General features: G+C 37.3%; 1 protein-coding gene and 1 pseudogene across 1 annotated transcript; one reads left to right on the top strand and one right to left on the bottom strand.

The window, feature by feature from the left end:
• Positions 1 to 590: 590 nt before the first annotated feature.
• LOC119535038 (olfactory receptor 6B1) lies at positions 591 to 1,526 on the bottom strand. Its single transcript, XM_037837571.1, has one exon. It carries the CDS (start codon positions 1,524 to 1,526, stop codon positions 591 to 593), a length of 936 nt encoding a protein of 311 aa, XP_037693499.1.
• A 10,266-nt stretch (positions 1,527 to 11,792) lies between these two features.
• On the top strand, positions 11,793 to 13,032 carry LOC119535151 (annotated as a pseudogene).
• The last annotated feature ends 4,378 nt before the right edge of the window (positions 13,033 to 17,410 follow it).

A 17,410-nucleotide genomic window follows, 5' to 3' on the forward strand; every position in this document is an offset into this window, starting at 1 on the left:
CAAGGCAACTTTATAAGCTATGTCTGAACAAAGAATAAAATTGTATAACATGCAGTTCACTTACAGAAAACAAAGTACTCTTTGAGGCAGAAAGAGATTTCATATAGGAGACTACGTGTTTCCAAACATTGTTGAAAGGACTAGAGGTGGAGGGTGCAGGCTCTGCCACCAAGGTTGGTTCCTAGAACAACAGCTAGGATTTGTTTGTTGAGGGAGCTGCTACCTCTGCTCAATCAAGAAGTTAAGAAGTCAGGAAGCCACCATTAAAATCTGTTGGGTCGAGAGCCCTTAGAACTTACTAACACATCCAACTCAATTCAGTTATGAATTTACTTAGAGTTTTAGAATCCCTATTTTGGATACAGTCAAAGAGATCCTTTTTCTCTATCTCTCTATATAAGGGATATGCACTTGGAGTCACAGACAAGTATGCAAACCTCTGGATATAATCAAGAACATGCCATTGAGACAGACCTGGTGATATTATATTAATATGGGTTACATCCAGCTGAGGCATAAAAGAAGAAAGAACAGAGGATGGCAAAACAGGCACACAATCAAATCCTTTCTTTCTCACTGATAACAATAGATTAGTCAGATTGGATGGCCTGACAATAGGCCAGTTTCTTCAGAGCATCTTTGACTTCTCGGTTCCTCAGGCAATAAATGAAAGGGTTGAGAGCAGGAGTAATAATAGCATAGAAGATGGAAATAACTTTGTTCATGTTAAAGGCATGGATGGCTCGGGGCCGAGCATACATGAAAATAGTGGCTGAATAGAAGATGGTGACCACTAAAAGGTGGGAGGCACAAGTGGAGAAAGCTTTGTGCTTTCCTGTGGGCATGCATAGAACGGTAGCAAGAATGCATCCATAGGAAAGGACAGTAATAGAAAGTGGGAAGAGAAAGATGACCAGTGCCAGGACAAAGTCGACCAACTCAGCTATGGACATGTCTGTGCAGGAAAGGTTAAGAACTGGAGAGATGTCACAGAAGAAGTGATTGATGACATTGGGGCCACAGAAGCTGAGGCTGGAGATAAAGTAGATCTTAGCCAAAGAGATGCCAAAGCCAACAGCCCAGGAACCAAGAGCAAGACGGAGGCAGAGCCCATGGCTCATAATGGTAGGGTAGTGCAGTGGGCGGCAGATGGCCACATAACGGTCATAGGCCATGGCAGCCAAGAGCACACATTCTGTGCACATGAGTGCAATGAAGAAGTAAAGTTGTATCATGCAGTGAGTGAAGGAGATGCTGTTGCTCACAGACCAAAAACTGAGCAGTAACTTGGGTACAGTCACAGAAATGTACCAGGTTTCCAAGAAGGACAGGTTGGCCAGGAAGAAGTACATAGGCTTGTGCAGAGGCCGGTTCTGCTGCACCAGCAAGATGATGATGACATTTTCTGCTACTGTCAAGATATAGGCCACAAGGAACATCAGGAACACCATGGCACGTAGTGTGCAGGTCCCAGGGAACCCCACCAGAATGAACTTAGTGACCCGTGTCTGGTTCTCCACTTCCATACTGAAGACAAAGGATTTAGATCTCCTGGGGGAGAAAGAAATGACTTGATTAGAGCCCATGGTTTTAGTTAGAATCTTTCAGTTTTGCCTTCTTTCACTAGGAACAAGAATAACAAGTATCACTTATTATGGACTAAGCCATGCACAGGGTACATTACAAGCATTTTAATTTACTTCTCACATAGCCTCTGTATACGTATGTTGTTATACTCATTTCAGTGATGAAAGAAACTGAGCCTCAGAGGTATTAAGTTACTTAACAAGTTCACACTAGTAGAAGGGTAGAGATCACATTCAAGTCTAAGTCCAAAGCCCTGTCTCTATCCACTACCCTACCCTGCCTTCACTGACATCTCCAAATTAAACAGTATCAAACCCCCAGGTTCCTTGTTATAAACCAGTTCCAAAGGATTCTCCTAGTCTTCCTGTCTCATCATCTACCCAGAGCATCTGGAAGTTCTTCGTTACAACTCATTTCACCTACTTTCTTTCCCTCTACCATCACTGGAGATGGACAGCAGCTGTCATCATCTGTGAGGTGAGATGGGGAGAGTTAGGCTGTCAGCAGCAATGATCTGGACCTCATTCACACCCCAATTCTGCCATCAATTTGCTATGTGACCTTGAAACCTTACCCTCTCTGGGACCCAATTTTCTCTTCTGTAAATGTGAATATTGTATCTATTTAGCCTATGTCTTTGAGGATCAAAATCTAAATGAAATCATGCAAATGAAATCTTATATAATCTGTAAAAGACAATAAATATGAAAGGGACTCACCTCATGTTAGGGCAGTAAAGACGGTAGGCGCTGGCTAATAGGAGGGAGGAGATAACTGCTCTGGATGAATGACTGTAAGCAAAGTGTGAGCAAAGCAAACGTGCTCTTTTCTCAGGGTGCTTTAAGTCCTTGGGTGGCGAGAGAAGGAGAGGGAAGAAAGTAAAATATAATCAGCAAAGAAGTAAATGCATAATAAAGTTTGAAACATTTTCTTTGAAGCTTTAAAAACAGAAAGTAGTATTGGCATGAGTAGGGAAGATCTGAGAGGTGACACTTAGGCAGGGAAGGACTCGAGGGCTCCAGCCCTCTGAAGAGCTGAGATGAGAGAGAGCTGTGCTGAAATGAGGTTACTATTGCCGTGCAATGAAGGGAGGGGAAGGGGGCATGGTGTGTGAGGAAGGCAGGGACAGAACCCTCAGGGCTGCATAGGCCATGATAAGAGATCTGAATAATGGTCTGAATGCAATGGAAGTAACTGAAGGATTTTAAGTTGGTTAGGGGCATGGTGTGACATGCTATGGAAAGACTGTTGTTACACAATGGAGGCAAGAGTGAAGTTTGTGAAACCAGGTAGATGCTATTGAATGCTGTGTTTTTGGAGAAGTAGGTGGGTTTAAGACAGGTTTGGAATCCATTATTGATGAATTGGATATGGGATGTGAAAGAAGGGGGCAAATTAAGGAAGAATCTCAGATATGACTTATTGCATGTATGGTGATGCCATTTTCTAAGATGGAGAACACTTGGTAAGTTTACAGGCATTTTCCTCCTAGATGAGGAGATAAAAATGGACAAGAATTTGGTAGGATTATGCTTTTATTAGTTTTAACATGAGACCTAAGCAATAGATCCAGAATAATCTCCAACAATAATTTATTTAGCACTTACCAGATGCCAAGAAGGGTGCTAAGTACTTTTCATACAATGTCCCATTTAATTCTCACAGCAAAGCTAATGAGGTATTACTCTAATTTCACTGAAGATGCTGTGGTCTAGACATATTAACATTTCCAAATTAGAAAGTGATGAAATCGGAATTATAGTGAAGCCGTCTGTCTGACTGCAAAGGCATGCCCTTACCCACACTTATCACTACACTAACACACACACAGTTGACGAATACAAGATTTTTGGCTCACTACCACTTTTTTACACTTAAAATTTCTGACTACTTTAGAAAATGTTCTCTGAACCTACTGAGAGTTCATTATAGTCTATAAGAGATGAGTCTACATGTTTAAAAATCAATATGACACAGATACATACCCAATCAGACACAGCATATACACACAAAACAGAAAGAAACAAGTAGAAATGCTTAGAAAATACATCACAAAAACTCATAATCATTGGCTGAGTCTTGCAATGTAAACGAATTGGAGAAAGACGCATTTTAGAGGAATTGGAGTGAACAAAAACATAGAGTTATGAAACAGACTGGCAATTTCAGGGAAGCTCATTATGGTCTGACTGCTGTGTGGGTGGGCAAATTATGATTGAGTGAATGAGTAGAAAAGGGATACAGAGAGATATGGTGAAAAATATTGGCAAGGACCAGATCATGGAGATCTTTGTATGTATTATTAAGGAGATTGAACATTATCTTGTAGCATACAAATTAAGAAGTCACTGAAGGTTTTTCAACAGGATGATAGCATCCTCATATTTCACTCAGGTTTTTGGTGTTGAGGGGATAGATTTGCACGGGACAGAGTGGCCAAACCAGAGATTATGAGACCAGTTGGAAGACATCCTCTTGGCGGACACTTAAAGGTACATACAATCAAAGAGAAGGAAAAAAAAAATCACATCAGCTACAAAGTTTGTTAAAGGAACAAAGATGAAAATATCTAGACATATCTGTTCACAAGTTACACAAATAACTTTGCACTCCTTGAGAAAATTCTACAAAAAATGGCTTCCCTATTTTTCAGCAACTAAATAAAGTCCATAGACACTAATGCCTTATAATGAGAAGAACTGACCATATTTACATGCAATATTTTACCACAAAATTTGTAGACCCTTTTGACTCATAATAGTTTCTTCTTCATTACAGGGTTCTCAAATGTGCTACTGTCTTATAAGAGATTTTACAGTCAATCTAGAATCAAACATCCTAGCTACTTCTCTCCATCCTTGTGCCGACTGTGTATGTATTTTCCTTAATTTTGTTTGGCTTCTGTACAAATCCAGGATCCACATAATTTAAATTTTATGAAAACATAACCTCCCTCTCTGCCAAGACATAGCAGCAGTTTTTATAACCATAATCACAAATGAGTTGCCAGGAAAATGCAGCAGTCTGCAGTGCAGCAAAGTCAGGAGGCATGGTGGAGAATCTCCTTACTGAGATCAGAATCTGTGGTGCTTATTTCTGATCCAACACCAAGAGATGACTTTCACACATAGTGAGGCAAGTCTTCTCCTTCAGCTCACTGCATACCTGGTTGCACTTAGATTTCAGAAGACGAGAATGGTTGGTGGGAATTGATGGGGGGTAGAAGAGAGAAGTATGACAAATAGTATTAAACATTTAGGGTTTAATAAACATGGCTGTGCCATGGGAGCCTGAAAGAGTGCTGCCTGCATAATTAGGAAGTGATGCTCTGAGAGAGGCTACCTACCTTTGCTCAGCAGTTTACTGATGAGGTGGAATATGAAGAGAATTCTTCACTGATTCTAAGAAGTGGAAAAGAAAAAGTCAGATATTGAATGGAAGTGAGGAACCCACTTTCTCAACCTAGAAGGAGTGAATGGCATAGATTACCCCATTGCTTCCAAGCTGATGGCCAGGACTAGAGGAGAGGTGAACCCCGGGTACTAAGACTGCATCCGAGCCTGAGGTGGAATCAGCTGGCTTCCCCAGCACCCTGGGGCCACAGCACCCATCGCCTTCCTGGTAGAAGCTGCAGTGGTCTGAGATACAACCAACTGTGAAGATCTTCAGATTCTGAGGTCTTTATATCATATCAAGACTATTCCTAAATCTCTGCCAAGACCCAAGGGAAAGGAATCTTGACAGTGGCAGTTCAGGTCTCTTGTGGAAGCCATGAGAAATTTCTGTTTTCCTATTGTGGCAACCTTATTTTTTCTGTATAAGTTCCACACAGGGAAAAGAATCCACTATAGCCACATACTTAAAAATAACCATATTTGAATTTATTCTTCATTAAAACATGAAGTGAAAACATTTACATGATCTAGTCTTCTATTTTTAAACAACTACTCACAAATTTTCAATTATTATTCCTCAATCTTTAGCTTACTTGGAGCAGGACCAGGATATCAGTGCTCCATGGAAGAAACTGATACCCTAAATATGGCTACATTTTAGTAAAAGTTTAAATACAAGTTTTTGTTTCAAATTCTGGGCTAAATAAGTAATTTTGTGCTTAATATACTTATCATGATGGGATAACCATCACTTTGTCAGCTGCCCTAGGGTTCCCTTTGACCAATATTTCACATTCTGGGACAAAGTTCTCATTTATTAAATGTCACTTGTCAGTAGCCTGCAGAACTCTTAAGTTGCCCTCAAAGAAATGCCTTCAAATTCACTGTGTTTTCACAAAATGGTCAATACAACTCCTGTCAGTTGTAAATAAGTAGCTTTAACATAGTTCCCTTTAGAGGACTGAAGTATGAAAACCAAATTGCATGAAAAATAAGGCACCTCTTTCAGATCTCTAGCCTCTTTTTATCTCAGAGTTCCAAAAAAACATGCATCTCCTAAAACATATCATTTGATGTTATTCACAATTTACAAACATAATTTTTGAAGTCTATTGTGATACGGTGATTAATAGAAAAGTGACAGAGCTTTCACCAAACAATAGTTTCCCTAGTTATGTTCTGTTCCCCTACTGTGGTGGCAGTGTGTTATGTGAAAAGAGGGAGAATACTTCTCCAAAGATAGAGAATGTCCACCTATCATGAGATGTTTCTACAAATTATTTCAACCGTGATCCTTTACCAAAGACTCTTAGAGGTCGAAAATCCCAACAAGTAATCCCAAATAGGTTGGGGATGCTTGGCAGATACCAACTGCCTGTATTCTAGGAAAGTTGACACATGCTCTAGACTAATCCTGGAAGTCAGCGATACAGACAATCTGTATAGCCGCCATGTGCGCATGGCGGTGGCGTTCTGTCATTTACACACGTTCTATTTAAAAAGTGAATTATACTTGGGAAAAAAATCCCCTCACCAAAATAAAAGTTTATTCTTTTAAAAAATAATCCCCTCACTAAAATAAAAGTTTATCCTCTTAAAAAAAAAGTTCAATTTGTAGTTGAATAGTATTCCCAATGGTCAGGAAGTTCCATAATAATCAATAGCCCAACATCATTTATTGAATAATTCATTTTTTTGCACTTGATTTGTAAATGACACTTCTGTCATGCTACCAAACTTCCAGATATGCATAAGTTTTTCAGCTGAGCTGCTTAGTTGGTTCCATTGGTCGATTTGTCTAATCCTGAGCTAATATTGACATGTTCTAATGAATACTGCTTTACAAATAAGTCCTAGTATCTGGTATAGAAAGTTCCTTCCCCACTTTTTGTTCATCAAATTGCATTAGCTGATTTTTGTCTATTACTTTCCACATAAATTTAGGTTTTCTCTTGTGTTAGGTGTTACCCATCCTTTTTTCTGGTCCCTTGGCTAAGAGAAACAAGCTTTCCCTAGAGTTTTTTTCTCTCCCTTTCTTTCTCCATACCTGTTGGCAGATCAAGATTGAAGGCTTCTGCAGCTTCTTTTCCAGAAAATGTGGGAGGCAGTAATGAACTCCATGGAACTCACCACTGTGTTGTTCTTCAGGTGCCAAAGCCCCCAGGCTGGCTCTCTCCTGCTTTTCAACTTGCACAGTCTTCTTATAACTCGTTGGTGTATTATGTCCAGGTTATTCTGTTCATTCTTTTTTATTGCTGAGTAATATTCCAGCATACTACAGTTTGTTATCTATTCCCCAGTTGATGACCATTTGGATTATTTCCATTTTGGGAGATTATGAATAAAGCCATTCTGAACTTTTGCATACAGGCCTTCATGTAGACATATGTTTATGTTTTCCTTGGGTAGATACCTAGCAAAGATATTGCAGGATGGCAAGTGTAGGTTTAAATTGATGGAAACAGCCAAGTTGATTTTTTAAAGAGATTGTACTGGTTTCCAAAGAGATTTCATTCTCACCAGCATAATAAGAGAGTTCTAGTTGCTCTGCAACCTGTTCAGCACTCTGTATTGATGGTCTTTTGAATTCTAGCTATTGTAGGTATGTAGAGATATGTCATTGAGGATTTAATTGGCATTTCCATAATAACTAATTGTAGGCCATCTTTTCCATAGATTTATTTGCCATATTAATATATTCTTTAATAAAGTGCTTATCAAAACTTTTTCTCATTTCTTAATTTTTAAAATCATTTTATTATTCAATTTAAAATTTTGATTTATATATTCCAGATTCAAGTCATTTTTCTTACACATGTTTTAAAATATTTTCTCCCAATCTAAGGCTTACTTTTTTGTTAACAGCATCTTTGAATACCAGACATTTTTAAAGTCCAATTTTCATTTTTCTTTTATGATTTGTGCATTTTGTGGCCTAATAAATGTCTGCATATAGATGTTCAATTGCTCCAGCATAATTTATAGAATACTTTCCTTTTTCCATTGAATTGCCTTGCTAACATTGTTGAAAATTGACGAACTTCATATGTGTTGGTCTGCTTATTGGCTCTTTGATGCTTCTCTGAACTAAATATCTACCCTTACACTAACACCACACTATCTTGGTTTTATTAATTATTGAAATCAGGTAGTATGAGTCCTCCATCTTGGAGCTTCTCTCTCGAAGTTATTTTAACTGTTCTAGCTTTCTTGCCTTAACATTTAAAATAAGTTTATCGATTTCTATAAGTATACTAGGATTCTGAATGAAATTGTGTTGAATCTATTATCTTTTTTGAAGGGATGCCATCTTAAACAATGTTGAGTCTTCCAATCAATAAAGCATATATCTCTCCACTTACTTAGGTCTGCTATAATTTCTCTGAGCAAGTTTTTATAGTTCTCAGAAAAGAATCCTTGCAAATAATTTGTTATATTTAACTCTAATTATTTCAAATGCTTGAGCCTGTAGTAAATGACAATAATTTTTATTACAATTTCAAAATAGTTACTTGAATACATACATACATAAAGTGTGCATATATATATTTATATATATAAAGTATAAGTATATAAGTATAAATGTGTATGTACATATATAAAATTCACACAACATGAAATTAATCATTTTAAAGGATATAATTTGGTGGCATTTAGTACAGACATAATGTTGTATAACTGTCACCTCTATCTAGTTCCAAAACTTTTTGTCACCCCAAAATGAAACCATGTATCCATTAAGCAGTCTCTCCCCTTCATCCCCACCCAGCTTCTGGTATCAAGTAAACTGCTTTCTGTATCTATGGAATGATCTATTCTGAATATGTCATATAAAAGAAATCATGTTATATGTGATATTATGCATGGCTTCTTTCACTTCACGTATTTTCAAGGTTATCCTGTCCTCATAGAATCAGTTAGGAAGTGTTTACCTGTCCTTTGGAAGAATTTGAGAAGGATTGGTGTTAATTTTTCATTAAATGTTTAATATAATTTACCAGTGAAACCATTTGGTCCTGGGCATTTTTTATTAGGAGGTTTTGATTACTGACTTAATTTCTTTACTTGTTATATGTCTGTTCAGATTTTCTATTTCTTCTTGAGTCAGTTTTATTAATGTGTATGTTTTTAGGAATTTGTTCATCTGTGTTGTCTAGTTTGTTGGTATACACTTATTTATAGTTTTGTTGTATAATTCTTACTTTTGAAGGTTCATGGCAATGTATTGACATTCATTTCTGATTTTAGTAATTTGTGTCTTCTCTAACTTTTTTTCTTGGTGTGTCTAGTTACAGGTTTGTCAATTTTGTTGACAGTACAAATAACCAACTTTTGGTTTCATTGATTCTCTGTGTTGTTTTTCTACTCTCAATTTCATGTATCTCTATGTTTATTATTTCCTTCCTTCTGCAAGCTTTGGGTTTAGTTTGCTCTTCTTTTTCTAGTTCCTTAAGGTATTAAGTTAGGTTATTAACTTGGAATCTATCTTTTTAAATGTAGATATTCATAGCTTTTAATTTCTATTTGAGCACTGAGTTTACTGCTTATTAAATACAGGAAAAAGAAAAAGAAAGTAAAGTAATGGAATAAATTGGAAAATCAAGATTCAAAATCATCTTGACAATGATAGGTTAAAATCAACAACAACAGCAATTAGCAGGGCTAAATTTTAGTACCCTCATTTAGTTTTTTTTTTGTTTGTTTTTGTATTTTTAAAGAGTGTACTAGGAGACATTGTAAACAATTATAGAAGAAAGGCCTAGGGAAATTAGTTGAATAAAAGACCATAGTAGGGCCACAGTATTTTATACCTTAAAAGCAAATTTGCTTCTTTATAGCAAATGAAGTTCAGTATACAAGACTGAAAAGATATTATGCAATATACTATTTAGTTCAGTATGTCACACTCTAAGATGAAAATGGTGTTGAAAGTTCTAAAATTATAATCATTTAAAAAGTGTTGATGAAATCATTTTTGTTTACCCTGGAGAAAGATAATGTTTTGAGTATTGTCATGTAGAAAGAGAAACAGACATTCTCCATGTTGTTCCATGAGGTAAAAGTAGACTTAATTGGTGGTATTAATTTATCTATTCATTCAACAATTATTAATTGTGTATTTACATATATAACAGACTGTGCTAAGCCCTCAGATGCAGTGGTAAACAGGAAATGGTTCTTGATTTCATGGTGCTTACAGTTAGTCTTAGAGAGAAAAACACTAAATATTTTACCTCTAGTTGTCTGCATAATTGAGGAATAGAGAATCTCAGGTAGCATAATGTAATGATTAAGACCTTGGATTTATGAGTCATACAGACTCTCAAACTAGTTAATTTTAATGTAACATGCTACTGAATTTCTATAATCCTCTGACTACTAATTTATAAAGTAGGGAATAATAATAATAACTACCTCTTTGATGTGTGAAGATTAAACAAGAAATTGAATATTTTACGAAAATTCAGAGACAAATGCATGGTACTGCTGCTACTACCCATGATTAGTAGTAGTGTGGACAGTGGGTCAACAAAGATCTTCCCAAAGAAGGACTATTAAAACTGAGACAAAAAGTTCACATCCCTGTTATGAGGTGAAGAGAGAAAGCAAGCCCAATGAGATGGTACTGAGGGGAAAGAGTTAGTGTTAAATATTCAAAGAAATAAAAGAAGCCCAGTGTTACTGGGACAGATGGAATGGATAGAGGAGCACAAGATGAGGCTGGAGAATCAGGCAGCTTCCAGAACACAAAGGAGTCTTAGACAATGATAAGGAATAGGGATTTAAATTTAATGGCAATGGAACACCACGCCATTAAAAAGTTTAAGCTAGATAAATAACAAAGACAGGCTTTTAATTAAAAAAAATAAATTCATTCTGTTGGAATCGTGGATGAAATATTGGAGATGAGATAGTGTGGTTGTAGGAAAATTAATTAGAATATTATTGTTACAAGAGAATAATAAAATGGTTGAACTGGACATCTCAAACCATGTAACTGGACTCTGTATTATTTCACTGTTGGAAAAAAACCATGAAAACCCAGAATGATTAAGTGACTTCAGCAATCGTTCATTTGCTTCCAAGTGTTAATTCTTTCCTCCTACTAAACAGAATTCAGCATTTATTTTACTTTCAATTAGGTTTCGACAGCAATTTTTAGAGCCGTAGTGACAGCTCTTGCCCTATAGTATAACAGTATCTTAATAAATCATTTCATAATGAAAGTTTATATCCTATCACTTAAAAACTTTTAATTGAGAAAGTAGAAAGGAATATTACCCAGCTGTAGAAAATTGGAAGCTATCTCATGAAGTTATTATTATATGAAAGAAGTCTTTGGCTAGTAACAAAAAGTCAATTCTCTTTTTCTTTCATTTAGTGATGTTTATTTGTTTGCTATTATTTACCAAGTACTTTGCTGCTAGGCACTAAGTTTATAGACTGCAAAAGACAATATTATTGCCTCAAAAGCTCACAGTCTAATTTGAAATACAGTAATGCAGCAATTACCAAAGAAGGAATCGAAGATTGTTTTTTCATTGAAAATGGCAAAAACATCTATAATTTTAGATAGGAATATATTGTTTAAAAATAGTTCCATATTTGTTACATTTCTAGAGGATTAAAATGTTGAATAATATTAGCCTTTTAAGAATACATGAGAGGTGTGTGCCACCGCCTCCAGGTGGGGCCGAAGCTCCTGGCAGTGGGGTTCGAGGATGGTGGCCCCGACTAGAAGGATTGAGGCTGGTGTCCCCTGTGTTCCTGCAGCTGCTGCTGAGATCTGGGTTCGCTCATCATCATGAGAGGAGACAGGGTCCTGAAGAAAAGAAGTTTGGATCATACAGAAAGTATTCAAAGGCCATGCAAGCCAACTGTAGCCAATTGCACAGTCCTCCAGGAACTGAGGCAGTGAGGATGCCTCAGCCTCCCTATGTGCCCATGCAAGTTTGACAGAAGGTTCTTGTCTTCATTCTGGAGATGTGCATATCCAGATAAACTCCTTCCCTAAAGAATGGGCTGAAAATCCAAGCTCCAGAAATGTAAGGTCAGGGGCCCATAGCTGTACCCATGGATGTACATATAGTGGCTTGCAGAGCCATTTACACAGTGAAGCAAGGCAGCCAAAGGATCTGCCACCAAGTCTGGAGAACACTGTAGCAGTTCCTTTTCAGAATTTGGCTATCTCTTAAGAGGTTGCAAAAAAGCCTTCCATATATTTTTATTCTGGGTGTCAAACTTGTTATGCAACATGTAACAGGAATTTCTCTTGGAATTGGGCTGCTAACAACTTTTATGTACCCATACAAAAGCATTGTAAATCAGGTTTTTCTCAGAGAAAGGTGTTCAAAAGATTCAGTGCACAGATTACTGGCATTCTTAGCAGGATCTCCTGTTCTTTTATGTTACACCTTTTACTCTCAGTCACTCTATTACAGCTTAGATTTTTTTTTAAATCCTAGTTTGGACCATTCGAGTTTCTGGGCAATACTCTGGATAGCTGGAATTACAGACTTTATTCTGAAATTCTTCTTCATGGGCTTAAAAAGACTTATTTTATTGGTGCCTTCTTTCCTCATGCCTTTCAAATCCAAGGGTTACTGGTATGCTTTTAGAATTGTGTCAGTGTTACTGAACTTTTGTCCCCATACCAGTTTGGTTTTCTTACCTTATAAGCTATAGGAAGGTTAGAAATGTAACTGGATGGAGTCTTGGGATATTGCTGACTTTACCTCATACTAAAACTTTTGGATTTTTTTGGTCACCTGAGAACTTTCAGACAGGTTTTGTAAATATTTTTTACATGACCAGGTTATGGAGTATCTGCCAGCAAGGACAGTGCTCAGAAGTGGATGATACTTGTTCAAAATGTCAGCTGAATTTCAGAAACCAATTCTTCTTATTCGACAGCTTATATTTTGTGAAGAGTGCATTATCTTATGGTTTAACAGAGAAAAAAACATGCCCAGTGTGCAGAATTGTGATTTCTGATCACATAAACAAAGGGAAAGATGGAGCCACTTCATCACACCTTCGAATATATTAGGTCTCATAAACTACTTTTTTTAAAATTTTTATTTTGAAATAAATTCAAACTTACAGTAACAGTTGCAAAATAATACAAACCCCATACACAGAACTCCAGCATATCCCAACCCCCCTCCACCAGTAACCCAATTTACCAACTTTAATATTTTGTCACTTTACCATTTCTTTCTTTCCTTCCCTCCCTCCCTCCCTGTCTATCATCCATCATCTATTGCTCTGTCTTCTGAACATATGAGAGCAAGTTGCACACATCCTTGAACAAATAATATAATTCACATATACATTTCCTATGAACAAGAATATTCATTTATGTTATCACATTAAGTGTAGTTAAGAAGTTCAAGAAATTTAACATTGATATAAAGCTTACATTCTATATTTCATTTTTTTCTTATGTCCGAATTGTGTCCTTTTGAGCTTTTTCTCTGCTCTTCTTAGATCTCATCCAGGATCATCTTTGGCATTTAATTGTCATTATCTATTTAGACTGTCTTTTTTTTTCAATTGTGGAACCATATACACAACATAAATATTCCCATTCCAACCCCTCCCAAGCATTCCATTTAGTGGGGTTAATCACATTCACAATGTTGCAATGCCATCACCTTCCCACCACCCATTACTAGAAATTTCCCTTCACCCCAAACAGAAACCCTACACTCATTTCTTATTTTATTTTGTTTTTTTTTCATGAAATTTCCCTCTGCTTTTTGCTGGTTTTTACCTTCTGGATGGATTGAACCAGATTTACTTGGTCTTTGAATTTTGGAAATATGTACCACTTCGGCTTTACAATTTAGACTTTGACATTACCTGGCCTTAGACATCACAGTCAATCAGACACTCGTTTCTTATTAACTCCCCTTTACCCCTTCCCCCACTTCTCGGAACCCATACTCTGCTTTTCATCTCTATGTTCACATTCTCTGATACTTTCTTTGTGTTTACTGTGGAGCTTAAATTTAACATTTTAAGTCTATAACAATCTTGATTTCTTTGATACTAACTTAACTTCAATAGGACACATAAATTATCTTCCTGTACTCCTCCATTCCCCCACCTGTATGTAGTTGCCAAAAATTACATATTCTACATTGAGTCCAAGACCACAGATTTATCATTATACTTTATGTATTTTAGATCTTAAGGAAGTAAATAGTGGAGTTACAAATCAAAAATACAGTAGTATTGGTATTTACATTTACCATGAGATCTTTACTGGAAATCTTTATTTCTTCATGTGGTTTCAGTCAATTGTTTAGTGTCCCTTCCTTGCAGCCTGCACAATTCCCTTTAGCATTTCTTATAGGACTGATCTACTGGTGATGAAGTCCCTCAGCTTTTGATTATCTGGGAATGTTTTCATCTCTCCTCATTCTTAACCTCCAGGTGTTTGTGAATTTTCTAAGTCTCTGATAGTTATTGACTTCTATTTGTATTCCATTGTGGTCAGAGAATGTGCTTTGAATACTTTCAATTTCTCTAAATTTATTGAGGCTTGTTTTATGTCCAAGCCTATGGTATATTCCGGAGAAAGTTCTGTGATCCCTAGAGAAGAATGTGTATCCTGGTGATTTAGAATGTAATGTTCTATATGTGTCTGTTAAATTTCTCTATCTCTCTCTCCCTTCTTTGTTTCTCTGTCAGTAGGGCTCCCTTTAGTACTTGAAGTAGGGCAGGTCTTTTATTAGCAAAATCTCTCAGCATTTGTTTGTCTGTGAAAATTTTAAGCTTCCCCTCAAATTTGAAGGAGTGTTTTGCTGGATAAAGAATTCTTGGTTGGAAATTTTTCTCTCTCAGAATTTTAAATATGTCATACCACTTCCTTCTTGCCTCCATGGTGGCCGCTGAGTAGTCACTACTTAGTCTTATGTTGTTTCCTTCGTATGTGGTGAATTGCTTTTCTTGTGCTGCTTTCAGAACTTGCTCCTTCTCTTCAGTATTTGACAGTCTGTCAGAATATGTCCTGGAGTGGGTTTATTTGGATTTATTCTATTTGGAGTTCTCTGGGCATTTATGCTTTGTGTATTTATATTGTGTAGAAGGTTTGGGAAGTTTTCCCCAACAATTTCTTTGACTACTCTTTCTAGACCTTTACCTTTCTCTTCCCCTTCTGGGACACCAAGGAGTCTTATATTTGGATGTTTTATTTTATCTCTCGTATCCCTGAGGTCTATTTCTATTTTTTTTTTATTTTTTCCCCATTCTTTCTTTTGTTCTTTCATGTTCTGTTCTGTGGTTCTTGAGATTGCTGAGTCATTGTTCAGCTTCCTCTAGTCTTGCACTATGAGTATCGAAAATTTTTTTAATTTGGTCAGCAGTTTCTTTTATTTCCATAGGATCATCTGTTTTTTAATTTACTCTTGCAATTTCTTCTTTATGCTCTTCTAGGGTCTCCTTCATGTCCTTTATATCCTGTGCTATGCTCTCATTGTTTGTCTTTAGTTCTTTGTTTAATTGCTCCAAGTACTATGTCTCTTCTGATCTTTTGATTTGGGTGTTTGGGTTTGGGTTATCCATATCATCTGGTTTTTTCATATGCTTTAAAATTTTCTGTTGTTTTGGGGCTCTTGGCATTTGCTTTTACTTGATAGGGTTCTTTTAGGATATGAAGGATTATTCAGACACCAATCTCTAATTTGTCAGATCTACAGCTTGGTGGTGTACACTTTCTCTAACTAACCAGCAGATGGCATCCGCAAGTCACCTATTCCCCTCAAGTCAGTTCTCCCCAACTTTGTCTTTGTGTTGTGTGGAGGTCTGGTTCTTGTGGTGTCTAATTTGCACACCAAGTTTGGGTGTGTTGTTGGTGCTGTCTGCCCTGAATGTGGGGCATGTGTCTGAGCAGTTAGGGAGGCAGGGTAGCTTTAATAATCAAACCTCCCAGGTGTTCCTGGAGATTAAAGGCTGCTGCAAGAGTCTAAACCTTCATTTCAGTCTCACCACAGATTGTCTCTGCCGCTGACCCACAAGTCCTTGGTATTGGCAAAGGGTCCCTGGGATTTCTGGGTGGGTTCCTCTTCCCAGCTGTGCCCTTCTAGGGTCTCTGCTGAGGGAAGGCTGTTCTACATCACAAGTGCGTGCCATCCCTCAAGGGAAGCCCTGGGCCACTGGGCTGTGCAGGGGCATTCCCAGACTGCTGTAAAGATGGCTGAATGGGGTGTGTTAATTTCCCCCTTTTTGCACAGCTCCACCTTCCCAGCTCTTGGACAATTAGCTGTGGGTGCATGAAAGGCTATTGCCCATGCCTGATATTGTGGTGTGTGCACGGTGTTGCCAGAAACACTTCCTGTCACAGTGGGTTCCTTGGAGCTGCTCTGGGCTGTGGCTCCGGCACCGGGCAGGAGTGTTCCCAGCCTGCCAGGAAGATGGCTCACCTCTGCCCTCCTCACTCTGAGACAACTGGCAGTGGGTGCGTGAAAGGCTATCTTCCATGCCAGATATTGAGGTGTCTGCACGGCCCTTTCCTGCCACACTTCACTGTGTGGTTCTCACTGCTGTATCTGCAGCTGCTTTTGTTTTTTTTTTTTTAAAGAACTAGTCCACCTCCAAATGCCAACCCATGGTTTCCCCACACCACAGCATGGCTGCTGGACATTCAGCAGGCCCACTCACTAGTTTCAGAATGAAGACTCCTCGTTTCACCAAGTGCACGGTCCCTGTGGATTTAGCAGACCTTGTCCAGTTGGTGCATCACTGGAATTGGTGTTCTGGTTCACTTTCTGGCCTCTATCTAGCATTTTTCACAGAGGTGTTTTTTGGCCCTGTCTCTCCTAGCTGCCATCTTAGGTTCTCCAGGTCTTATAAACTATTAAGGTCATGAAAAACAAACTTCATTTGGTTATGGTGCTTATTGATAAAGGCATTAGAATGGACTTGCAGGTCTAGAAGTTAAGAAAAATGTTTCCAAATGTATTTAGAATATTATAAGATTTAAGTGTGTAGTCCAGTTTAACAAAAGATTAAATGAGTGAAAGAACCCTGTGTTTTAAAATTTATATAAGTGATGTTCAACCTAATGTGTATGCTACAACATTTATCCTATCCTAATTATTTGATAGGTGATTGCAATGTTAAATTGTAAATGTGTTTTTCTTTCTATCAAAACAGCAATTGGATAGCTGGAACTAGTGGTTTTAAAGGAACCCAGGCATTCTTTCCTGACATTGTTTTCAGAGTAAAGAATAGTTTTCATAATATTTTTAAGATACACATTATCTGAAAGAATTTCTTTAGCATTGACTTTTATAATCTTCATTCTCAAAAATTCTTGAAATTGTCATAAAATTTTTATTTTTAAATGAAAGTGCTAAATGCTATATTTTACCTGCAACAATCAGATTTCCTAAGTGAAGATTAATTTACTGAGGAAGATA

Source organism: Choloepus didactylus, chromosome 5 (assembly GCF_015220235.1).
Source record: "Choloepus didactylus isolate mChoDid1 chromosome 5, mChoDid1.pri, whole genome shotgun sequence".
Classification (NCBI taxonomy): domain Eukaryota; kingdom Metazoa; phylum Chordata; class Mammalia; order Pilosa; family Megalonychidae; genus Choloepus; species Choloepus didactylus.